Source organism: Protobothrops mucrosquamatus, unplaced genomic scaffold, assembly GCF_001527695.2.
Source record: "Protobothrops mucrosquamatus isolate PMUCROS unplaced genomic scaffold, P.Mucros_1.0 scaffold1740, whole genome shotgun sequence".
NCBI lineage: Eukaryota > Metazoa > Chordata > Lepidosauria > Squamata > Viperidae > Protobothrops > Protobothrops mucrosquamatus.
In genome coordinates, this window is record NW_015387886.1 from 259,747 (window position 1) to 287,071 (window position 27,325).

Sequence of the window (27,325 nt, forward strand, 5' to 3'; positions counted from 1 at the left end):
GGTGACCAAAGCTGGTTGCAGAGAGAGGAAGGAAGAGATGACCCCCCCCCCAAATTTTAGCATAATCCATAGAAGGTCCATTACAAAAAAAATACAAAGCAAGTCTTTTAGACAAAGAAAGAAGACAAAAGTGCTGAGTCCCTCTGCCAATTATGTCTGCATCTATTGCCCCCAATGGTCAATAGATTTATTGGTGCAGAAAACTGGTGCATCCAAAGTTGAATTCCAACCATTACCCCTCTATATTCAGCATCCCAGCAACTGGCCCAAAGTTGTTTACTGACTGAAATATCTGGACCAGGAAAAAGATGTTTGTGGCCAGGAAATTTACAGCTGCCTTCTATTTCTTTTCCAGCAAAGACAGGAGAGATTGGCCAGACCTTATTATGATCACTTAGTCTAATTTAAATATATCTACACAGCTGTCGAATTGTCAATAGCCAGTTAGCCTTTTTACCGTCAAATCTAAATTCTCGTGCACGTGTGATGGTGTATAAACACTCATGAAAAGAACCTGAAACAGTCTGCATAGCCTCTGATGCCTTTCACAATTTGAGGGTCATGCATGCGGCACAGGATATATCTTCCCACAGTACACACAAATGATATCGTGTATGCAAATTTTCTAACTCATTCTTTTCTTGCACAGCTATTATGCACTTACTAGTAGCATCAAATTAAATTATAAGCATAAGGGACTTTCTGCTGCATTAACTAACTATGCAACCTAGACTAATAATAGTATGCTTAAAAATGTGCACACATGCTAGTGAAAGGGCCTTTTGTGTGGCTTCTAACCTAACAGGAAAAAACAGAAAGAGGGTTCCAATTTTTTTTAAAGGATTGCTGCTGTATATATAAGTGAAAAAAATAATAAGAAGAAAGGGGGTGTTGGGATTTACTATACATCCTTAGCAAGCCATTTTGATGGACTATTTGTTGAAAAAGAGATATAAATAAAACCAACAACCTCCATCTATCAAAGTGTGAGTATGGATTATGCTAGACAAAGTTTATTTCAGTTATACTTATACACACACTTTTTTCTCTTTGTAGTATTTGGGATGTATAGAGGTCTTGCGGTCCATGAAATCTCTGGATTTTAATACTAGAACACAGATTACAAGGTAAGATGATATGTTCTACGTACATTCCCATTCCTTTATTTTGAATCAGGTACAATTCACTCGAAGGAGACAAGAGCAATAGTGCAGAGTGCAGGCTGCTGCTGCTGCTGATAATTATATGTAAGTTTGTACACATAACAAATGTTTTCAGATATCTTCTCTGCCTTAAAATACTGAAAATATAAAACTATTTATGGCCATACCATATAGCATATAAAATTAATTATTTATGGCATATAAATGATTGACATATTCTTGGACAGTGTCTTCAGGGACTATTCTACTTCGGCTAGCAGGAAGTCCAAACACCTGCTTCCTCTGTACTCACCAGGTCTATGAGCTGATCTCCAACTCAGAGACCTAGCAGTGGAGCAGCAGTGGTTGTGGGGTTTGTAGGGAAAAGATGAAGGATGAAACAAGCCACTTTGTAACACAACCTCATGCCCACTATCTCCACATCTTGTTTGGGATTCTTTTGAACATGAGTTTTGCACCAAGAGCACTAAGCTCCATGTTTAAGAGTTGCACAGTGAAGCAGCAGAGAGAGACAGAAAGGGAGATGGAGGGCGATGGCTTTGCAGGATCCCTTCATTGGGCCTGTCCACTGTTGTTCTGACTAATCCTACAGATCTAACTATCTGAAATGCGGTGATTGGTAGGTGATTTTCCAGCCACTTGGAGATATTGAGAAGAGTGCAGACGGTAATCAACTCTATGAGCTAGCAACTGAAATTGACCGTGGGGAGAATATACCCTGCGCAGCTTTACTTTTTGGCTTTCTCACAGAAGAAATATAATAGGAGGAGAGTTGTGTTAGTCTATGTTGCAAAAAAACAGGAGTCTGGTGGGATTCTTCTGCTGACTAACAAATTTATTAACAGCAATAAGCTTTTGTGAAATGCAGCTCAGTGTTTTATTTGAGCTATGGGAAAATGTCCTAAGCTAAAAAAGGCTGCTTTATGTACAAAATTTCAAATAAATAACACAGTATGTCAAGTTAAGATTGTTTTATTTGACTTATTTTGTCGTGTGAAATGTTTTTTAAGGCAGGAAATATTGTAACTAGTATATTGTTTGAGTCTAATCTTTAAAGCATACTGCTGTAAATTTTGGATCTATGTTTTCAATGTAAAACAACAACTTCGACAGGCTGGCCAAACCAGGTCGAGAGTAGCCGTTGTGTCTTTGACATTCGGTGAGCAAAGGATTTGTCTATCCTGAGCATGTGAAGACAGACTCTGGCGGATTGAGCATATGAGACCTATTAAAATAGGACCAACGGTCATGAAGGCAGTTTTCTGCAAGCGATGTGGTACGCTGAGAGCACGGCAAGACACGAAAGACGCCCTGGTCAACCACTGCGCCCAGCCCATCTCCAGCTGTCTCGACTTTTGTCCTGCCATTGGAACAAGATGGAATCTGGGAAGAGAGAGAGTGAGGCTGACTATGCGCACCTCTCCCTCACTTTAATCCAATCCACGCGCAAGTCTTGACATCTTGACCCAAGATGTCAAGGTCTTCATCGAAATCGATGGACAAACAACATTTGCACCATTTCTCAGAACATTTTTTCAATACAACTTCTGAATAGTTTCAAATCTGTGATTGATTCTATAAATCCACAAGAGTATATATATTTGAAAGTGAGGATGTGCTGTTATAAATCTGGAGGATATAATAATTTCTGTGGAAAAGCCTTGGTGTCTGTCACTTGGGGAAAGCAATAGGTTTCCTAAATAGTAAGGTGAAACTAAGGTAATATTGAATAACAGACACTGGGTCCATTGTGAATATACGAGGGCAATTTGGAAATAAATCTCCGTTTGGCTATCAATTACAGACACTCGCAGATACAGAACTTTTATTATACACATTAGAAAACTACAACATTACTTGACTTTTTGACATAATCACCATTCAAATTGAGGCACTTGTCATAATGTCTTACAAGGTTTGACATTCCTTAGTAGTAGTCGCTTGATGCTAAATCTGTGCTATGGGGAGGTGATCAAAAACATCCCAATGGAACTGCATCAAAGGTTCTTGGGTGCGTCTAGTGGTGTGCGGGCGAGCATTATCGTGAACCAACACCACATTGGAAATGGTGCCATAGAAAATCCCACCAAATGTGAAGATGCCAAAGGAGTTCTGCTAGTGAAGTTCATGGAGTGTGGTTAGACCATCAGTTCAGAAGTCTACTGTGAAACGTTACGAAAACTCGGACAAGCCATCCATAACAAGCGTCGGGAGAAGCTGACTTCCGGTGTGATGTTGGTTCACGATAATGCTCGCCCACACACCGCTAGACTCATCCAAAAACTTTTGAAGCAGTTCCGTTGGGATGTTTTTGATCACCCCCTCATAGCACAGATTTGGCACCAAGTAACTACTACTAAGGAATTTCAAACCTTGTAAGATGTTATGACAAGTGTCTCAATTTGAATGGCGATTATGTCAAAAAGTCAAGTAATGTTGTAGTTTTCTAATGTGTATAATAAAAGTTCTGTATCTTCGAGTGTCTGTCATTGATAGCCAAATGGAGGTTTATTTCCGTATTGCCTTGTATGTATTGAAAAGTACATAATGCTACCTAAGTAAATCAGTTTTAAGAATTATTACAGTAGCTTATTAATAATATCTGATTTAATATTTTGAACCCAATTTTTGAGGGCATTAAGTTAGGTTTGAACTTGTCTTAAAAAATCATCATTATATGTGAATAAATAGCTAGACATATGCCATAATATATAAGGGATGGATAAAGAAGAAGGAGAGAAAGAAGGAGAGATCTTACTTATGCATTGTTCTACCTTCATTGCTCCAATAGCCGTATTAGTAATTGGTTGGAAATCCTTTTCTGGTCCAGTGGTCAGTTTTGATCAAGAAAGCAAGATATATCATAAACACTTATTCACGAAAGAATTAGGGACCTCTTTTCCCCAACAGATTCTCTTCTGGGAATGCTTGTCAGCTGTGGAAATCAGGAAATAGAAGTCCAATGGTCTTCAGATGAAGACAGCACCAAGTTGGAGAAGGCTTATCCATTGCTTCAAAGGGGTTAACAAATGCAAGCCAGCATTTAACCCCATTTTTGCCATACTTTTTTTAAGCACTTTTAAGCAGATTTTGATAATCTGGTGTTTCCAGATAAGGGTTTTATGGGGCAGTCATCTTGTTGCATTCAGGGAATGTGAATAAGAAGTTGCTTTTTATATTTTTCTATTTATAACCCACTCAGTCTTTCCCACTTTTCCTTTTGCTATTTTTTTAAACAATAATTTACTTCTGCTAGGCTAATCTGGATTTTTATCATCTGATTTGTTGCCATAGGCAGAAAGGATAAGAGGTGCCAATCGTTCCTCCTGATTATCTGTTATTTTTTCTATGCTGGGTATAAAGAAGTCACCTTGTTCCTGCTTTGCCCAGAAACAAACAAACAAAACTCCCAGAATTCTGTGTTCTTTCTTTCTTATAGAATCCTTGCAGTTCCTGTCTCAGCATAGGGAGCAGCTAGCCGAGGAAAGAATGCTAGCAACTATTATGTCATGCCCTATGAAACAACGATTGTGCAGCTGCTGAAACAGAATCCAATTTAGGGAATCTGCTTCATGTGTCATCTTCACAGACTTCTGGTCTATTCTTAAGCCTTCTCCCAGGCACTAAATTATTTTGAAAGCCCTAAATATCTTATGGTCAAGTTTCCAGAAACATAGTCTCTTCTGTATTATGTAATATTTCCTTTCAACAATCATAGAATTTCCCAAAGAGTTCCTGATAGTAATAAAAAAATACTGTCTTGGCAATATTGTAGATGAAAAACACAAAAGCAACTGTACTCCTGAAAAAGGCTTTGGATACATCACACATGTAATGAAATCCTCTCTAAAACCATGCTAAACAAAATAATTTCTGGGGGAGGTAGGGCTGAGTTCCTGATTCTTGTATGTGGTCATTCGACATCAGGGTTTATTCTGCGTCAGCCCTAGTCTTCCTGTGTCTATAGCACACTACCAACAACCCTTTTTTGTCTATGGAACTATGAAGGCTATTCAACACTAATTTTTTACTTTACATTATATTTCATTTTATTTTATTTCAATCATAGATTAGCATACAACTAATAATCTTAACAGTCACTCTAAAACAGAAATAAATGTTAATACTGAGAAGTCTTTTTCTGCAGCAGAGCACTCAAATGACCTTGACATCATATTGAATAAGGGTTTATTTGACCCGATTTGACTGTGAAGGATTGTGATCTGTTTTGGTGTATGTTTATGTGCTTGTGTGCATTTAAACCAAAAACTGCAAGAAAATGAGAATTAAGAGTTGGCAGAGTTTGCCGTGTATTTATTCAGACTATTTGCATTGATTCTTAATAAATGTTCATAATAAATGTTTTAGGTATTGAAGTGCCTGTTACATCTAATCTAAAATCAATCTCATTGACTCCAGAAAACCCCAAAATATATTTCAGGTAGAAGGAAAATCCATGCATTAAAATATATATTATGCTATTAACTCACATTCCTCTAGGAGAATTTGCTGTTTGAGTCATCCAGTTGTTCCTATTAGCACAATTAATGCAATCTATGACATTGTCAAAATATACAATATTTCAACTGCCTAATATCATACAATGCTAATTTAACTTCAGATTTTTCTGCAGATTCTTATATACATAAATGTCATAAGGAACCAATTTAGATTTTCAAGCACTGTTCGTAAAAATTAATGAAGAAAAATAGCATAAGCATTTGCTTTTGACATCATATTTCATGTTTTTTAGAGAAGCAATTGGCCTTGTTTGTGAAGCTGTGCCAGGAACCAAAGGAGCTTTTAAAAAAAGAAAGGTAGTAATCTTAATTACTTATTTATTACCACTATATTGTTGTCCAACCATCACGTCCTTCTTCAATTTTATCTATGAAAAATGTCCCAAAATTAACCAGTCAGCTTCTGTGGAGACATGAACTTGAGTCTTTTCAGTCCTAGAACATCTTCACCATCAAATGGAACTGCTATCTTGTTTCTTTATTAATTTATATTGCTTCTACCCAAGATAATGGGATACGAATAATTGATCAGCACTAAGTATGTTTATGTTTAGTTTTTTGTACAAACATATACTGTATAAGAACTTAAGCAGGATAGGGGAAGAAGAATTAACTTTTTATTTAGATTTATATTTTGACTTCTGGTGACTACTTGGATAAATTCATTCAATTTTCTCGGCAACATCTTTGGAAGTGGCTTGCTACTGCCTTCTTCCTAAGATTGAAACCACCCCAAAGTACATAGTTGGGTTCTACACCTAAAGTAGGACTGGAACTTGCATCTTATTGTTCCTTGCTCGGTGTATTAACAGGAATTAACCAGAGTTAAAGATTAACCATTAGACCAAATTGGTTTTCAGTCCAGATGGCTACTAGATGACTGTGAAGAGACACAGAAAATTTTAAGTCTTGCCATTTAACAACCTAGCAGCTGTCTAGGGGCATCCCAAACTTGGTAGCCCTAACCTGAATATCATAAAATTACCTATCCCGAAGCTACTCTTGATCCTATTTTATAGATTAATATTAGTTAATGCTCTAAGGAGAGTATTATTTTAATAGATCACACAGTTCTTTTTTTTACCAAATGCTCTATTGCAGATGGAACTACGTTAAGAAAAAGACAAAGTAGAATATCTTTCTATGTAATTTTTAGCTTTTCACAGGCATGATATTTTTGTATCAAGAAGTGTTGTGCTAGGGTACATTCAATGTGTGTATCTATCTTAGCATTGAGACATGATAGAGCTCCTAGTTTTCTTTACATGGATAAAGTAACTCATGGATACTTCAGTTCAAACATTGCTACTAATTTACATGTACCTATATAATTATTTATCTGCTGTTCTAGTTCAGATTGTATTAAGCACAATGGGTTTGAGGCAGTTAGGAACATTAAACATGTAAAGTGAGAGCTGTATTAAAACCCTAAACAGAAATAGAAAATTGTCACAGCATGTGTGAACTTTCCTCTTTACAAAATGTTCTTCCATTGATCTATGTTTTGTATTAAGGTTTCATCTCTAGCATTTCAGATTTCTCCTGGTTTATTATTTTAACAAAGGTGGTTTATTATATTTGTTAACATTCTTATTACTTTTTTTGACTGAAGACAAATAGGTTTCTGAATAGGTACTGCATTTTTTTATGATCCTAATTGCTACAGGGTGGGTTAATGATCATATAAATATGTGCACACACAATACACATTAAATGCATATAAATGTAAATAAATATAAATATGGCCTAGTTATTTCAGGGACCATCTATCTCCTGAAGTTTGTGTCCATCCTGTAAAATTGAGCAGAGTATAGCAATCCAATCATCATACACGGGATCTGCCACTCAGTCTAAGTTGTAGTCCTTGGAGAAGAATGAGATTTAAAGGGCTAGTTTAGATAAGGCCAGGGTATAGCCCATGTGAAACTCTGAGGAGATGTTCTTACCAAAGGGCAGAACCAGAAACAAAGAAAGTCCATTTCATGAACCTCATCAGTTGACACTTTTAATTGATGGAACCAAAAGGATGCCAACTCTGCTCAATTTTACAGGATGTGCACAAACTTCAGAAAATCAAATTTATCTTGCATACTTGGTGATATCTATGTGGAGCCAATAATCTGGAGATTTTGTCTACATTGTTACAAATATGTAAAAGATACATGCCTATCTCTTGTCTACAACTTAATCCAACAATAGTTGTGGATATCCTGGGGGAATCATTGGATAATGTTTGAGGGAAAATAGGCATGGATTTAATTTAGACATTTTGAGAAATCAATTGTTTGGAATGGGTACACCTATCTACTTGGTGGGATAGCTTCCCTCTTGAAGAATTAAGTGTAAAGTTGAGAATTCTCTTGAGCTTGCTACTATAGTCAATAGCCTGGATGGTAGAAGTTATAAAAATATCTATTAGACAACACAGCAGTTATCACACTGTTTGAAACTGTAGGAACTAGTCATTTGTAACCCATCTCTACTTATCACTAAACTGAAATAATGTTTTGCCCTACACTGTAGTTGCTTTGAATCTAGCTCAGAAACTCACAAACACCTCAATGTGAATGAAAGAACAACTAAATGAAATGGGTTAGGTTTGGTTAGAAGTTGAGTTAAAGAAGTGAACACGAACTAAATACTCTGCCCAATTTTACAGGACGGACACAGCCTTCAGGAGATAGATGGTCCCTGAAATAACTAGGCCAGGGGTAGGCAACCTTGGCTCTTTTATGACTTGTGGACTTCAACTCCCAGAATTCCTGAGCCAGAATGGCTGGCTCAGAGAATTCTGGGAATTGAAGTCCACGAGTCATAAAAGAGCCAAGGTTGCCTATCCCTGAACTAGGCCATATTTATATTTATGCACATTTATATGCATTTAATGTGTATTGTGTGTGCACATATTTATATGATCATTAACCTACCCTCTAGCAATTAGGATCATAAAAAATGCAGGGCCTATTCAGAAACCTATTTGTCTTCAGTCAACAAAAGTGTTCTTTAAAAAGTAGTTCTCAACTTATAACCATTCCTTTAATGACCATTCGAAGTTACAACAGCACTGAAAAAAGTGACCTGTGACTGTTTTTCATACTGACAACCATTGCCACATCCCCACAGTCACATCTCAGATGCTTGGCCACTGGCTCACATTTATGACAGTTGCAGCGTCCCAGGGTCATGTGATCACCTTTTGCGACCTTCTGACAAGCATAGTCAGTGGGGAAGCTGGATTCATTTGACAACCAAGTTACTAATTTAAAACTGCAGTGATTCATTTAACAACCGTGGCCAGAAAGGTTGTAAAATGGGCAAAATTCACTTAACAACTGTCTCGCTTAGTAACAAAAATTGTGGGCTCAGTTTTAGTTGTAAGTCAAGGACTACCTGTAAATGCTTTTTGAAAACCAATAATAAAAAATCTTAAGTAGGGTTTAAGATTTGCAATCCTGCAAATTCTCACTCAGCAATCCGGATTACTGGGCACCAATCATTCACACAGTGGTGTCTCACCAGAAAAGGTTGGTATTCCAATTTTAAAACTGTTTCTTCCATTTCTCAGTTGTACAAAATGAGATCCATTTTTATCGTATTTTCTCTTTCTTTTAAATCAGTACTTAAAGCATCAGCACACTGTTGATTAAAATGTCACATTCTTGACTATTAAATTTTAGGGGTGACAATTTATTCAGCGGGATTCAGAGGGTATCAAATGTGGATAGAGTACTGAAACACATGCATTTTACTTTTCCAGCCACCAAGTAAAGCTCTCTCTAATATTCTGGGGAAGAGCAATCTTCAGTTTGCTGGAATGAACATCAGTCTGAATATATCCACTAGCAGCTTAAATCTGATGACTCCTGACTGCAAGCAGGTTGGTATTTCATCATCCCTATTCTCTCTTTTTAAACTCTGATGGTTATTGTGAGAAAGCTATTTCTGTTCTTAATACTCACAATTGTTAAACAAAAGTTAATATTTGAATAGTCCAATTCGTTTCAGTAAAAATACAGGTACATTAACAGATGTGTATAACTCAAGAGGCAGTTTCTTCCATTTGAACTCACCACTAATTGAGATCATTTTCCAGTTCCCACCACCACTACTTCGCGTACTCGCTCCAGATGTAAAATGGGTAATGATCAGGGATATTTCTTTGCATAGTTATTGTTGTGCTATTTTCAAGCTGTATATTCGCTTTGTATGTTGTTAGATTACCTTCTTTAGATATTTTTTTATTTTCAGTTAGAAAAGAGAAATGTAAATGTTTTAAAGAAATGGATATATACACCTTTTCTGGAACTTGATCTTAAAGCCGTAAATACAAAAGAACTCATATTGGAATGAAAGAAGAGAATAATTTAGCTTTTTAGTACTCCTAAAACTTCAGCCAGAGAACAAATTTTACACAGCATTGTGATGCTACTTTGGTGGTTTAAAGAGAAAGGACTGGGTGTTTATCAGTATAGAAAACAGTAGGGTACAGCTGTGTAAACCATGGCTAGGGATGAGACAAGAACAGTGTCATGGGGACAGGCATTAAGCTGGGGTTGTAAACTCTTTGCACTGATTCTGGAAGTATCTAATAATGAAAGGCTCTCTGTAGATTAAGAGCCATATTGGAATAAAAAATGAAAATTAAAAAAAGTTGGGAAAGCAAGGCAAGGCATTGGCTTTCATTGCCAAATTCCAGGTTCACATCTGAAAGTCTCTTGAAGATCTTACAGAGTTGTCATTTGAATATACTTTAAATGGAGGCGTAGAGATGCATGATGTTTGTCACTGATAGATACCCTTGTATTTCTAATTTGGGCTTCTGATTTTACATGCTCAAGAACACAGCTGGAAAAAAAAAAGGAAAACTAGCATTCTGTGTATCTCACACATTGTGTTTTCTTAACTCTGCAGATTATAGCAAACCATCATATGCAATCTATTTCTTTTGCATCTGGAGTAGATGTGGTAAGTCTCTTCCTTTCTACCATTTGCTATTGATGCAAGAGGTTATTGTGCCAAATTTATTACTTATCTTTCTTGGGAAAAATTGCTCATTGTTACACCCTTGTGGCTTAGTGATAAGGGAGAAAGGCAAAGAAAATTTCAGTTTATTTAAACATGCTTGTGATACATGAACATATTTTCAGTGGGGCTTACAATACGGATGACGTTTAGTCAAGATTTACCAATAATAATTTCATAATTTGTAACAGCTTCATTTGATGTATATTGAAAAATACAGCTCAGTTTTTAAAAATAGCATATTAAGCTTTCAGTTGATTTTTTTAACCTAAATATTTGCTCAGTTGTTTTACAAAGTAATCTGTGCAAGACGTTGAGAATGCCTGCTTGATTAATGTATCTGTTTTAAAATCTAATTGGATCAATGTTTGTAACATACTTGTCACCATGGGATCCAGACATAAGTACCAGGTTGCAAAGATTCAGATGAAAATTCAACTGACCTCTAATTCAGCGCAAAAGGAAACTTTCATATTCATGACAGATGCTTCACTTTTTCATTCTCTATCCTCCTCCAACAGGATACAACAGACTATGTTGCATATGTAGCTAAGGATCCTGTTAATCACAGAGGTAAAGAATGTCTTATCTTGAGTCTGATCTTCCTTTTGAAAGCACGTATTGTTCAGATTCTCTTCAAGGAGCCACATATTTTATTTCTAATGGCTTCCTGCAAATATTTGGCTATAGTTTGCTTGTATTTATTTGTTTGAATATTTCTTTCCTTTATAACACTCTTGCCTTCAAAATGATGAGGGCCAAATTAATAAAATAATCAAATATTTGAGACTGACTCTCCCATGTTTTTATGTTAGAAATAAGAGTTGCAATAGCAATAGCAATAGCACTTAGACTTATGTACTGCTTCACAGTGCTTTACAGCCCTCTTTAAGCAGTTTACAGAGTCAGCATATTGCCCCCAACAATCTGAGTCCTCATTTTACTGACTTCGGAAGGATGGAAGGCTGAGTCAACCTTGAGCCGGAGAGAATCGAACTGCTGGCAGTTGGCAGAATTTGCCTGCAATATTGCATTATAACCACTATGGAACCATGGCTCTTTGCAGTGGAAGAAGAATGATTGTCTTAGCAGCCAGTCCAGCAGAGTGCACTGCATCTGCATGAGAGATGAACTTACTTTTATAACTTTGCTCCCTCAAGAACTTTTCATAAGAACTTTGTTGAGGATACTTAGATATGTAGCATTTGCAATGCTCCTGGATTGGCTCCATGTCCCTGTAAACCTATGCCCCCCAACAGGAAGGGCAATATTCTCAGCATTTTACAAATGAAGTGGCAGAGTTCAGCAAAGGTTGAGGTGGGCTAGTTTTCTTTTGTGTGTGAATTTTTGATCATCAGATTTTGCAGAGAAGCTGAAGAAACAGTGAACCACCTAGTTAACTGCTGCAAGAGAATTTTTGATGATGCTTAATTTATTTATTTATTTATTTATTATTTATATTTATATCCCGCCCTTCTCCTTGCGGACTTTGAGAGCTCTTTGAGAGCTCTTTTTGGCTAAGAAGTGACTAGAAGTGCATTATGACATGATCTTGAGATACCTTAAAGACTAATTGATGTATCAAACTTTATTAAAGAAATGAAACATGTTAACCACTTATATCAGGAGTAAACACCCTATAGTTCCAGTCAGATCTTCAAATTTTTTGCTTTACTTTCCAGGGATAGCTTAGTGGCCAGATAAAATTTTATTTATTTATTTAAAACATTGTATATTAAAGTCTGGGCTGCTCCCAATCAAGAATTAAAACAATACCAGTATGATGTCTTTAACATTGCTTAGATCAGTGGTGGTGAACCTATGGCACGGGTGCCAGAGGCGGCACTCAGAGCCCTCTCTGTGGGCACGTGCACCATTGCCCCACTCCTAGGCCTTCAGCTGGGTTTTATAAAACCTTTTCACTTTAGGCCTCCGCCACCGTGTGCAAAAAAAAAAAAAAAGGTTCAGTCAGTCAATTTCAACTTCTCACAGGAAAAAAAAGATCTTGCAAAGTTGGTATTGATTGATTGAACTTTTTAGTCCCACCCAGTCTGCCGTTACCACCACAGCCATGCCCACCCAATGGGCCATGCCTACCCAATGGGCCACACCCACCCAATGGGCCACACCCACCCGGCACTCGACGATGCATAAGTGGGTTTTGGGTTGCAGTTTGGGCACTCAGTCTCTAAAAGGTTCACCATCACTGGCTTAGATGATTTTTTTTTCATATTTATAAAAGTCAGCAAATAAAATTGGAAAGTGTAATACAGATTTGTCCTGGATATATATTTGAATAATGGTCTTGTTTTCTCATCACTTCCAGCATGTCATATTCTTGAATGTTGTGATGGTCTTGCCCAGGATATAATCAGCACCATAGGGCAAGCATTTGAACTTCGTTTTAAGCAATATTTGCAGTGCCCTTCTAAGATTCCAGCACTTCAAGGCAGGTGAGTAGTACTACCGAGATTTTTATACACATAGATTTGTTCATTTAGTGGAATACAAAGAATTATTTTACTCAAGAATTTTAATACTAGATCTAGCTGCAAATGTTTTAATTAGATCTACTTGCAAATGTTTTAACTAGAATGTTTAGATATGATAACTGAGTAGCATGCCAGAAGAAATTCTCTTTTTATACATTATCTTATATACAGTATTTAGCAATAGTACTTAGACTTATATACTACTTCATAGTACTTTCAGCCCTCTCTAAGTGTTTGTAAAAGCCAGCATATTGCCCCCAACAATCTGGGTCCTCATTTTACTAACCTCGGAAGGATGGAAGGCTGAGTCAACCTTGAGCTGGTCAGGATCGAACTCCTGGCATTTGGCACTTAGCCTGCAATCCTGCATTCTATCTACTGTGCCATCACGACTCTCTATATTATATATTTGTTATACTGTACATAATATAATATGATATTATTTTGATTATTTTCGGTATCTAAGAGACTGAAGGGGCAATAAAGTTTATTAGAATACCTTTTAATGGGACAAATAAGTTCATAAGATAGGAGACAGAGCAAATGTCTTTATGCGGAAGATCTTAGACAGCTGAATTTCCCTGCTTTTCTATTGAGAATTAGGCAGGGCAAAGTGGTATATGNGGTATATGTATATCATTGAGTTCTGATTAGATGTTTTCATAAACTGGATATATTATATTGTTATTATTACCTTTGAATAACTGTTATAAAATTATCAAAGTAGATCTAGAAGTTGGGCTGAATAGTCTAGGAACAGGAGCAACCTTCAGTAAAAGTGAAGAAGTTCTTTATTTATTTGTATTCTGTTTAAAGCATGGGTGTCAAACTCAATTCCATTGAGGGCCGCATCAGCATTGCGGTTGCCCTCGGGGGGGCAGGTGGGTGTGGCCTATTGGGTGGGTGTGGATGGAGTGGGTGTGGCCTACTGGGTGGGCATGGCCAGCTCTACATCGTTCACGTCAAGGGTGCCTGTGGGGGCCTGGGCAGGAGTGGGACAGATCTGAGAGCCTCTGGCAGAAGGGGGTGGGACCGGGGCAAGCGCCAAGGCATGGTCCATTTCTTCATTCCTCACAAAGGATGACACCTCTCCAGCATGCACCCAGGGGGCGGGGCTGACACAGCAGGGGCTGGTTCCTTGCTGTTTCTAGATGGCCTTGTGGAGCTAAGACTGAATGTGTTTCAGCATAGATGGCCACCACAAAATTGTACATTGGCTCCCAGCTGGCCTGGGCCAAGGCCAAGGCAGCGGGGGCCGTTCCCTCACTGTTTCCAGGATGGCTTCACGGGCCATATGAAACCACTTCGCGGGCTGCATCCAGCCCCCGGGCCTTGTGTTTGACATGTCTGGTTTAAAGGAACGAGGACTCAAATTGTACCGTAGTAGAGCTTTTAGTCCCAATGCATCAAATCCTGATTCCAATAAAGAATATCCCATCTGTAACATACTATTGAAGATAGAAAGTGGCATCCTTCTCACACTTCATGTTTGTCCTTTGGAGGATGATATGAACTCAGAGAAAAATAGGATCCAATCTGGGTCGGTCACCGGGACCAGAGATTTTTGTCTTCTGAGCTTTTGGACTTGTACTACAGCTCATCTTCAGGGAGAAGATGGGCTCCATCTTCAGGGCTTCTGCTAGAGAGAAGTTTCCTGAAGATGGGTTCCAGTACGAGTCTGAAATCTCGGAAGACAAAACCTCTGAATTCTGCAACACTGTCCTGGGACACGTATATTTGCCTTCATTCGTCAGAGAAACATAGTACCCCAATAAAATAGTCCTAATTGCTTAATAATTAAAAGAAAGACTTTTACAGTAAACATGAACTTTACAATCAAACTTTACAATCCACAGATACTCTGTGATATAAAAAAAAAACTTAATTGTTTATAAACCATTCCCATATTAAAATATTGTTTCCTTATGATAACAAATGAACATAAATCAAGAAGCAATTAACAGAACCTCTCTCTGCAGGATGCAAAGTTTGGATGAACTGTGGATGGAAGAAGACAGTGAAGTGGCAGAACATCCCTACTACAATAATTTCCCAAACAAAACGCATCCCACTGGGGGCCTAGTGGACGAAAGAGTCAAGGTCAAAATCCCCCCTATTTCAGATCCTGCTCAGGTAAGCAAAGCAGTCCCTATGATGGATTGAAAATAGCTGCCTAAAAGAAGTAAAGGATAGAGAGGAACTTTGCTAATGCCTCTCCAGCCAGTCCATGTAGCTGCATGATCCAAAGATTTGATATCATAACAGAAGATGAAGTTCTTGCCCCTCTTAATTTTATCTATGCCAAGTATGATATATACGATATCTAGCTGCACCACGTCTATAATTGTGTAAGTCCTTCCTTGCTATATTTTTATTTGATCCATGAAAGCTGCCCATTGTCCTCATTGGTTTCTTGTAACTTTTTTTTTTTTACCCTGCCCAGTTCTGCAACATCTTTTCAAAATGGTAGTATAATTGTATGCAGAAGAACAGCCCCATCATAAATCTCTATTTCTGTATTGCCACTGCTTTTGCTCATGGGAACAAGATCTTCACTAGAGTTCCCGTTTACGTCTAAGGCGTATTTGAGCTTTGTCTTTCCTAAATGCCATTACTAATTGGGCAGATATTAATGAATGTAGTGTCTTCATTTAAAATGCAATAGGTAGCACAAAGACAGCATTTAGGGGGAGAATGGTATGTTATATTGTTTCCATAAGTGAGCCATATATCAAAAAGAGATGTTGGTGTAGTTAACTCAAGGATAATAACATGACCTGATAATATCTCTTTCCTACTTGGTCATGTTTGAAATTAACGTTGGTTCAGTTTTGTTTTTCTCCAATGTACATTAACTGAGTTTCTAAATGTTCTGGTATCTTGCATCTAATAATAGAATGAAAGAAATATTTAATATTTATTTAATATTTAATGTTTACAAGATTGTGAAAGGAAAGCACTGCTCTGGTAACTTTTGTTCATTACACTCTCCTAATTTAACTAAGATAGTCTTCTTCCTTCCTTCCTTCCTTCCTTCCTTCCTTCCTTCCTTCCTTCCTTCCTTCCTTCCTTCCTTCCTCCCTCCCTCCCTCCCTCCCTCCCTCCCTCCCTCTTTCTTTCTTTCTTTCTTTCTTTCTTTCTTTCTTTCTTTCTTTCTTTCTTTCTTTCTTTCTTTTTTTCATTAGGAGAGAGTGATTCAACTGGAGGAGTTCCTTTTATAGATGTAATATACCAACTTTGTCATTTAGAATTACAGGGGTTAATAAAACAGGAAAAGAATGCAGTTTTCCAGAAGGTCATCATTACTCTCATCCTCCTATGCAAACTCATTCATGCTCAGGCATAGTGTCATACATGATGAATGAACGAAGACTGGGTTTGGGTAGAATTGCACCTGGACCAATCATAAAAAAAAGACCTACTGATAATGCATTACAGTTTTTAAAAGTAACGTTTGCATGAAGAATATTTTTACTACCGCCTTAGTCTGCCTCAGCATTGGGAAAAGAGCAAACATACTACCAGAGACAGCACATTAGAAACCTATGTGGTGAAGACCGGCAACAGGCACCCAGCAGGCAAGGTAAGCTACACTCTTGTATTTTATAGGTATGTATCAGTGTAATATATGTGAGAATCCAAGCAATGTAGGCTTTTATAATTGACAGGTTAGAGAATATTGTGTTAGAAGAGCTTTCTATTTTTATCCTGATTAAATTTTGTTTTCACACTATGGTTCTTTAGCTATCAAACATATCTAGCAGAGTTCTTCTCTGTTGTAAAAAATCCCCCTGTAAGTTTACTTGAAGTCAGTTTTATTTAGCAAACAATAATTCCAAAATTAATTAAAAACTTCCTGCTGTCACTTTTATTGTATTCTTCTAAAGTAGCAGGGGTATTTCAGATGAATTGCTATTAACTGACTTTAAGTTATTTATAATAATTACATTTAGCTGTACTTGCAAAGGATAAGAATTATTAACATTTTCTCATTTTTTTCTTATCTATTTGTATGTTTTTGTGTCCAGATAATGCTCTTTTACTATATGAAAATGAGAAAAACAAGGTTATAAAATTAATATTGAAACAAATAAGCATTTTTAAAACTGCACATGCCTGATTGTTCACAGGATAGGAATAAATAATACTGGAATGATCCAGGGGTCAACAGTGATGCAGAATGAATTCTACATAATGGACAAAGAGTGACAATTGAATATCTAGAATTGAAGCAAAATGACCCATTAAAATCAAGATATGTTGGTTTTCACAGGGTCTTTGGACATTTACAGTATGCCAGAAGGAAAATCCAATGTTGATCCATCAAAGGAGATGCCAATGTATGTGAATACACGACATATAAATATGGAAACTCTACATGCTCTTCAGACAGAGGCTGAACATTTGTTTACTGAAAAAATAGAAAGCACCAAAGACAGCAGACCAGGAAAAGATCTTTTTGACATGAGTAAATTCATCTTACAATCTTTTAAAAATCTGTTTTGAAGTAGATTATCTTTTTCTTTCTTTTTTTCTTTTTAGACTTTATTAAGTTGTCAACAATTTTATAACCACCATTATATTGGTTGAGAAGTGCAATCCTGGAAAGAGATTAAAATGGACACATATTGGCTAATAAATTATGGCATGATTCAACTTCCCCAACAATTGCTAAAAATTAGCTAATTTCGAACCAAATTTTCACATTCCTCCTGCTTTTTGGGGGGGGGACTATTTTTGACTATCTTGCTTTCGGAAAAACAAATGAGAGCTGAGCAGAAAGGCTGCCATTTCTTATGCAGGGAGGAAAGGGTGGATTAATTGAACTTCCAATCATTTGCTGTTGTGAGCAGCGATGATCTTCATTTTAGGACTCACAAAAACAATCAGTGCGCAATTTCCATCGATGTTCTAATTTAATTTAATATTCCAATTTCAATTGAACCTGGTCACAGAGAAAGCAGAAGAACTATTGTGAAACAATGCCTCCACTCCCAAGCCTGAAGCCGATCCAAAAGAATACCATGTTCAGTACTGCTGAGAGATCAAGAAACATGTTCCTCCATCCTGACTCTGTCACAGGTCATCAGTAAGCATGATCAATGCTATCTGCATGCTGAAGCCTGACTCTAACAACCTAGAATGATAAACCCTTCCCTTGAGAGTCTTCTGGAGTTAAGGCCTAACTTTCCTCTCTAAAAAAGAAAGATTGCAGACTGGACAGAAATTGTCGAGCAAGCCCTTCCTTCCTTCCTTCCTTCCTTCCTTCCTTCCTTCCTTCCTTCCTTCCTTCCTTCCTTCCTTCCTTCCTTCCTTCCTTCCTTCCTTCCTCCCTCCCTCCCTCCCTCCCTTCCTTCCTTCCTTCCTTCTCAGTGCCTCTCCTGGATGATTAAATTGCCTTGGGGAATGACTTGTGCTGGAAAATGGATAGAGGTATATGTGACTAGTTCTCTTAAACCTCTTCAAGGCTTTGAATACCAAAAATCATGAGATCCTTTTGGAATGCAGGTTGAGATTGGACCTTAGTTCTTATCCTTCCTGTTAGGCAGGGTCCAGAAAGTGGTGCTTGAAAACATTTAGGAATTTCTTGCTTTTTAAAATTTATGTACTTTGCTAAGGTAGTAGACTTGCTGTTATTCTTTTATTACATATCACTCCATCGCTCTGCAGCTTCTCTTTCGCCCAAGTTTTAATCTGAAAAGTTCTTTAATCACCTTATAACTAAATTAGTACAGAAACACTCTATGCTATTTATAAAAATTATACTGAAATGTATTTAGTTTTTTGGGGGAAAAGTTAAATACAATTTCTTTTCTACCCAACTGAATTACAACTAGTCCTCGACTTACAGCCATTCATTTAATGACCTTTCAAAGTTACAACGACATTGAAAAAAAGTGACTTCTGACTGTTTTTTACACTTATGACTACTGCAGCATCCCCATGGCAACTGGCTCCCCATGGCAACTGGCTCATATTTATGATGTTTGCCATGTCCTGGGGGGTCATGTGATCCCCTTTTGTGATCTTCTAGACAAGCAAGGTCAACGGGGAAGCCAGATTCGCTTAATAACTGTGTTACTAACTTAACAACCATTGTGATTCACTGAACAACTGCGGCAAGCAAAGTCATAAAATTGGACAAGACTCATTGAACAACTGTCTTGCTTAGCAACAGAAATTTTGGGCTCAGTTGCGGTTGTAAGTCAAGGACCACCTGTAATTAAAAGAGTTCAGAGGTTCAGATTAAGCTAGTTTAAGACACCCCCCACCTTGGTCTCAGTGGAAGAGAACAGTAGTTGAAATTTATTCAGATATCTTTCCCGAGTACAGTATACAGAAAAATTAAGGAATTTGGATGGCATAAAATAATTAGTGGGCTACTTGTGATGCTAATTTCTCTCTGTTATTTCCTCTCTTTCTCCAGGCCCTTTTGAAGATGCTCTCAAGAATCAAATGCCTGGGCCTGTTTTGAATAAGGCTACCTCATTTGAATGTACCAGTCCTCTCCTTTCCAGAGCAAGTGGGGCAGCTGTAGCTGAAGAACTGAGCACTGAGCCCTGGTATCAAGGAGAAATGACCAGGAAAGAAGCAGAAGAGCTCTTAAAGAAAAGTGGAGACTTTCTGGTTAGGAAAAGTACCTCCAATCCAGGATCCTATGTACTCACTGGATTACAGAATGGACAAGCCAAGCATCTTCTGTTAGTAGACCCTGAAGGAGTTGTAAGTATTTGATCCTAAGGACAGAGGAGACCCCTTTTTATTTTAGGTTGTAGAGACACAGCCTTCTGCCCTATCCAATTTCGTCATTAAAGCAGACTGATTCACACTTACTTGCTAGTGGTGCACTAGGATATTCAGAGCAATAGAGAATCTTATCTTAGGGACCAGCCAGGGCAATTTTGAAGAGATGCTTCAGCTGGGAGGAAACCCACTGAAGAGAAGTCCTGCTTCTTGAGGGATGGCACCCCAGAAGCCTTGTCAGGATTCGGTGTGTGCAAATAAGCCCTGATTTAGTTCAGATTGAAAACCTGAGATTCAATAGTTGCATGGCTTGATTCAGTTTTGCATTTTGAAATTCATAGGCAATACGATTCAGTTCAGCTGGATATGAGTCCATAAAAGCTTCAACCGCAAGCATCAAAATATCTGCAACTGCCTCATGAGGGCGGACGAATGGGATTACAATTCAGTGGGGGAGAGATCTTTAAGGGAGAGTGATGCTGCAGAGGTTCAGCTTAATAACTTCAAGGATTTCATTGCAATAAAGTTTTGAGACATTACACTTCGTTTCAGGTAAGACAGCAAGAGAAGGACAAGGCAGCCTAATCACACCAAATTGCCCATCGAAAAGCCAACACAGTTGTGTGGAACTACTGCAAAGAATATTATATTCCAATTTTAAAATAAAACCTTTTTTAAAAAAGAAAAAGAAAAAACAACGACAACCACAGTACTTTACTTGGCTGGCAGGGCTTGCTGGCGTGGTTTATTGGCAAAGGAATCCTCCTCTGGGAAGGATATGAAATAACCAAGATATTAAAAACGGCAAAAGTCCATTCTGCATCCAATTATCTCTTTTCTCTTCATATCATTTCTGAATCATAAGAAATCATTCTCTCATAATCTGCCTTGGTGAGATGCAGCCTTAAATACTTTGTCCAGTTCTGGGCTACAAGCTTTAAGATGGATTGAGCTTGGAGAAGGGAACAATCAGGGTACTATAAATTACGCCCTAGGGTGATAGTTTGTAGTCATTAGCCATGCTTAGCTTTGAGAACAGCTAAGGGTATGTTACACACTTCAAATACTTGAGAAGATGTTTCAAAGAATAAGATCATTGTCTCTTGCTCCAGATTTTGGATATAAAGGTTGGACTCCTCCCTTGAGCTTAGGCTTGAATCTGATGAGCCAGATGCCACTTTTTGGCTGCTAAAAGTATTCCTGTGCAAAGCAACCTGCATAATTCTCGGTTGAAGGTTTGCCTTCTTCTCATCCCCATCTCCACTGAAAGCCTCAGGCTTAGCTGAAGACACTGTTGACTGTCTGAAGAGGAAAGCTTGGAGGGCACTGGGTGATGGAATTTCCTATTCCAGTAATATCCTTCTTCTTCTATATAGACAAAGCCATGACATCTCTCTCTCTACCTCAATCAACAACAGTGACAGAACAACAGGAGAATGGTTTCTCTTTGTCTGTTGATTCTCACTCTAAGAGAACTTTCTAGGACAGTGGTTCTCAACCTTTTTAATGCCGCGACCCCCAACCGGTCGTAAGTCGAGGACTAAACCGGTCGTAAGTCAAGGACTAAACTGGTCGTAAGTCGAGGACTACCCAACCGGTCGTAAGTCGAACACTTTCCCTGCTCGGGAGCGCCGCGCATGCGTGGTTCTGGCCCCTGCGCCGGCCGAGGCGTAGCTGGCAAGCAGCAGAGATGGAGCAGGCTGACCACCAGCTGACCCAGCTCAAGGGAGGTAAGGCACCCGCTGGAAAAGGGGAAAAAATGGCGGACAGCCTTGCTTGGCGACCCCCATGAAATGGTCTATCGACCCCAAATGGGGTCACGACCCATAGGTTGAGAACCGCTATTCTAGGAGAAGAGAGAGACAGGAATGGCAAAGCACAGACACTGAGAATAACAGATTATGTCATTTTCTCCCGTCTGACGGCAAAGTTTGTGAAGCGATTCCCCAGTCAATGTCGGAGAACTCAGCATAAAGTCGAACCACTTGCTCCACTAAAGCTTTATTCGTATATGGAAGAAGAGTTTCAGCCCTGTTTAAGCCCTCGTCAAGGCCAGAAAGGTGGCTGAACCTCTCCAAAGCAATCTGGGAGCAAATAAACTGATGTAATGCTTTGGATCAGTTTGGCAATTCAGGTGTCAGATGACATGATTTTGACATATGCATCAAATTCATTTCAAGTGATCAGCATAACTAGCTAGATTGTACATGGAATCATTTTCTTCTGAAAGAGAAATGACTCTGCTGGTTCTTTCTGTGGAATCAGTTTTATTTACAAATAAGTCTCTATTTCAAGAATGCACCAGCAGATCTACTTCAGGTTCCCAGCCAATTTCTCTGAAAACTGAGTACTGAACCACATTCCCTGGAAGCCAACTCTGATATGGCTTGGATCATCAACCTTAATTTAGGCGGGAATTGCTTTCCCATCAGGAAAGAAAAAGGGAAAAATTCTTTCCTGATAAGGTTTTTTTATATTATTTGAAGTAGAATGGATAAGTCTGTATCATCCCTAGCACCCACAAAAGGATGCATAACCCTTTTTATGGGCCCTAAATTTCACTACTACTTTATAGGCTGGTCTCTGGTTCTTGATGAAGAACCAAGAAGTAATAGATGTAACTTTCATGTTTGAACAGCAGAGGACGGTCAAAGATTATTCTCACAACATCAACGAGGCTGTATTAGGCTGAAGTTGCAAAGAGGGAGACGCTTCATAGAGAGAGGAGAAGTATGATTCTGATTTTTCTGCTCAAAAAAGTGGCCAGTCTGTTAAAGGTTACAGTTCCTAAGCTTGGATCTAAGCTTTTAAAGGATATCCCAGTGCTTGAATTTGACTTTCGTCTCCCTATTCACGATGTGATCCATGTATTTGCTCATTATTTACATCAGTAACTTGGACATTAAAAATCTGCAAAGGAATATACAAATGATGAAAAGTAGTCTTTTTCACAATTGTAATATAATGTTATTATATTGTGATTTAGATTGGTGGACTCAAGCATGGTAGTTAAAGAAATAAGCATAGACCAAAGAAATAGGTTCATTTTGAAGTTGATCCCTCACTGATTTCGTTGGTCTTCTCCCAGCCTGATCTTCCAAACCTTATAATTTTTCCAGACTGCCATACCTATCAAATTCGTATGACTGGATTGTCACATCTGGCTTTGGCCTTAAGTTAAGCATCAAAACTGCCTTCTCTGGCAAATGATATGACTGCATGTCCTTTTTTATTTTCAGATTCGTACAAAGGATCGTACCTTTGACAGCATTAGCCACCTGATCAAGCATCATCTTGAGCACAATTTGCCCATTGTTTCTTCTGGAACTGAACTCTGCCTCCAACAGCCTGCTGAAAAAACCCAGTGACTGGCTCTGTGGTTGGTGAGATGTGCAACAAGCCACAATCAGAAATAAAGTGTAGCTGTAGGTCCATAGAAAAAGAACATCACCTGTTGAGGTTTTCTGTAGACTGAAGAAATACCATTCCTGCAGGGTACTAGAATAATATGTTCTTCGGACTTTGGAATAGAGTAGCATTTAAAAAAATACTGCTTAGGAGGATTTTCAGAAAAGTGTCTTTAACAGGAACACTGCTTGTGTACATACACACATGTCCCATTCTGTGTAGACATGGTAGATAGTTATATTTTTGAAGTCAATCTGCTGAAGAGAACAACCATTTTTCTACTCTTCAATGCAGTTTTAACAGAAGAAAAGATCTGAGTTGTGTACGATTGTGAAGTTAGAATATAAGTATCACAAGTCTTGTTTCCTTTAGAAAATTAAAGCTAAAAAAAAAGGTCAGAGTAGAAATGTAGTATAATAAGCACAATAATAGAAATCAAACAGAAAAAAAAAATGCAACGAGCGAGCATCAAATAAAGGAAATGTCGCTGTGAGATAGTATTCCAACCGGAAATGTTATCCCGAATCAACTTTTTAACACATTCTTGTTTCTCAAGTAAATGAACATTTCCCCACACTTCAGATGTCTCATTTTGGTTCCTATATAACACTACTCCAGATTGTTTGCGATTTGTTTTGACTTTGACTTGAAGTGATCTGTGTATGGAGTACATGCATTCAATTTTCTAATAATATGCTGTATGAATTTACTTTGATTTAATAAAATAGTGTTCAATATCAAGGTTTTATTATACATGTAATTCTTCTTTTGCAGTCAAGTCTAAAATTATATGCCCATCTTTTTCTAGAAGAATGCTCGGGGTGTGTGTGGGGGGGGGGAAGCATATGTGGTAGGGGGAAGGAGAGACTTGTCTTGCTGGACATATTTTGTTAGAACCAAAGATTATACAATATTTTTAAAAGGGGGCAGGTGGTGGTGGTGGTAATGTTATAACATTACAAGGTAGAATAGGGTTTCCAGTTTTTTCATCTTTTACTGATTTGGGGGTGGTGAGGCTATCTATTTAATAGCTATATGAAAACTGCTGAAAATATAATAGAGTTTTTTTAAGATTAAAATTAATAAAGGAAATAATAAAGAACATTATTATCTTATCCTCATAAGAATTTGGATTACTGAAATACCCATTTACTTTATAATTACATTTGTTCATATATTATAGATGTAATAAAAATCCCCCCAGACCCCACCACACCCCAAATTATGAAATTGCTCTGAGACTTTTAACAAAAATGTTGAATTGGTTCGATTAATGAAGGATAAGCCCATTGACAGCTATAAACATGTAAAGTAATTGTATACTTTATGCCCTCAATTAGATTGTGGTTTTGGCAACAAAACTGAAATTATTTGCTGCTACCATCTTCTGGACTTTGAAACTTCCCAGCCTAGTCTACAGATTAGACTGTAGATTTCTGCCTACAGCCTAGAGTAGTGTTTCTCCTCCCTGGTGTAGGAATATCTATATCATACCAATAACTGTCTTATGAATGGTTGCCATTAAGAAGATAATGATAGGTGTCGGCTGTATCTTTGGAATTTCAGATCCCAAAGACTTTGTTCATTTCAAACAAATGCAATTGTCTCTATATCTATAGCCACTTTTGCATTGTCTGTATAATAATAATAATAATAATAATAATAATAATAATAATAATAATAATAATAATAATAATAATAATAATAATAATAATAATAATAATAAAGTTGGAAGGGACCTTGGAGGTCATCTAGTCCAACCCCCTGCTCAGGCAGGAAACCCTATACCTATCTATCTCATCATTCCAGGAATCATGGAAGCTAAAAAAAAAAAACCTTTTACTTTCTATAATGTCAATATTTACCTCTAAATGCTATGTATTTGTAGCAAGGTCACATTAAACAAATCTTACAAAAAGCCATTTCTAGTTTGGAAAACTAACATCTGGAGAAGATAACTGAACAGTCCTCCTTGCTAGCAGCCCAGCTGGCAGAAGTCATCTCTTCATGAGCTATATTACCATTTGAACAATGCTATTTTGTGTCCAACTTATTTCAGAAGAAAAAAAACATAATTTCTTACAGAGTTTTAAAATTGGAAACTGATGAAACATTGCTTATGATTCAACTCACTTCACAAAGAACAGCTGCTAACCATCCTAGGCAGTTTCTAAAAAAGAAATTAGAAAATAAAGAAAACAAGGTTCTTGGCTGCTTTTGAATGGGAGGGACTTAAATATAGAAAACGTGATTTTCCTGCGTACAATTTCAGCAAACTGCAAATCTGAAAGATTCAATTTTTCATTAAAAATAAGAATCCTATCTGTTTATATCTAGACTACATTTTTTTCTTGATGATTATGTTGTCCTGAGGACATATCAAATGGGTACTTAGAATTGTGTGCAAATGCAAATATTACAGCTTTCTCCAAATTTATATTTCCAGATGTCCAATAGTACAGCTTTATCATCTAAGACAGGGCTTTTCAACCTTTTCACCCATTGTACCACTTTTAGGATATGGCAATATCCGAGTACCACCAGTCGCCTAGCAAGGTGTCAAAAACTTGATGACAAAAAAAAAGGAAAAAAGTGATAAAGTACAGGTAGTGCTCGACTTACAACAGTTCGCTTAATGACTGTTCGAAGTTACAATGGCACTGAAAAAAGTGGCCCCCAAGCCACAGCCGAGCAAGACACCTGCCTGCCCACCCAGCGGCGCTCTTCCTCCTGTTTGAGGTTTTCATTGTTGTGAGCATTTCTGTTGAGGATTGGCAGCGGAGGTGGGGTGGGGGTGTTTGGTTTTTATTCCACCCGTCTGCTGGGTGGTTGCAGCAGGTTTTGGTTACTTCACATGACCCTGGGACACTGTGACAGTCATAAATATGAATCAGTTGCCAAGCATGTGAATGTAAATCACAAGGCCCTGGAGATGCTGCAACATTCCAGCTGATCGGCGCTTCTTCTGGGCTCAGCAGAAGCTCCAGGATCAGCGCTGAGCTCCAGCTGGAGCCTGGCGCTGATCCTGGCGCTTCCGCTGAGCCCTGACAGCCCTGCAGCTCCAGCCATCTCTCGTTCAGGCTTGTGCGGTGCTGCCATCCGTTCAGCTCATTCCCCTCCCCCGCTACCACTTTTCTAGGATGGTCGCGTACCACCTGCCAGGTGCCAATGTACCACAGGTGGTACCCGTACAACTGGTTGAAAAGCCCTGATCTAAGATAACAAAGCATTTGCTTGAACGGGATAGGAAGGTAAGAGCTCACAAACTGAACTCATTAATAAAAATTCTGGAGCTCTTCTTCAAAATAGAAGATGAAGAATACCAAATCTTTCAAGTAAGTATAATTCTAAAGAATGGTGCTGTTCTAATCATCTGATTTAATATTTTATTGAAACATTGCTTCAGCTGAAAGATCATTGTCAGCCAGCAACTCTTTTCTCCCACTTCCCAAAATATGTATTTTTCTGTTCAAAATGAACAGTTCCAAACCTTTGAATCGCCAGAATCATATTAAAAAATATCATGTCCAAAACTAACTACTCAAACCAAACTTGGAGTACTAATTTATAATTATTACTTTCTCAGAAATTCAGCATTGGCAATCAAATAACGATTTCAAGTTGGACTTAGTACTGATAAGTTGCTAGTTGCAATGCAGTCTGTGAAATGCACAGTGCAGTTTTTATATTCTGAAGTTTTAACTTGGCCTGGAATATAGTTATAGAACAAGATAGGCAACATGGTGTCATCTGTATATTTTGATCCCAGTATCCTTGACCATTGGCCGTGTTTGCTGAGAATGATGAAATTAGTTCCAAACATCTGGAGGATATCAGATAGTTTATGCCAGTTTATGATCGCTTATTCCAGGGGTAGGCAACCTTGGCTCTTTTATGACTCGTGGACTTCAACTCCCAGAATTCCTGAGCCAGCATAGCTGGCTCAGGAATTCTGGGAGTTGAAGTCCACGAGTCA

At 38.0% G+C, this 27,325-nt stretch overlaps 1 protein-coding gene across 1 annotated transcript in view; it reads left to right on the plus strand.

Moving 5' to 3' along the window:
* Positions 1-23,309, plus strand: part of SHC3 (SHC adaptor protein 3) — a 36,058-nt gene extending 12,749 nt beyond the window's left edge. The window contains exons 3-14 of the mRNA XM_029285469.1: positions 1,057-1,127; positions 5,917-5,980; positions 9,441-9,560; positions 10,595-10,648; positions 11,227-11,278; positions 13,032-13,158; positions 15,177-15,330; positions 16,684-16,780; positions 17,471-17,603; positions 17,640-17,665; positions 19,625-19,920; positions 23,181-23,309. Coding sequence (XP_029141302.1) covers positions 1,057-1,127; positions 5,917-5,980; positions 9,441-9,560; positions 10,595-10,648; positions 11,227-11,278; positions 13,032-13,158; positions 15,177-15,330; positions 16,684-16,780; positions 17,471-17,603; positions 17,640-17,665; positions 19,625-19,920; positions 23,181-23,309 — 1,323 coding nt within the window. The remainder of the gene's footprint in view (positions 1-1,056; positions 1,128-5,916; positions 5,981-9,440; positions 9,561-10,594; positions 10,649-11,226; positions 11,279-13,031; positions 13,159-15,176; positions 15,331-16,683; positions 16,781-17,470; positions 17,604-17,639; positions 17,666-19,624; positions 19,921-23,180) is intronic.
* The last annotated feature ends 4,016 nt before the right edge of the window (positions 23,310-27,325 follow it).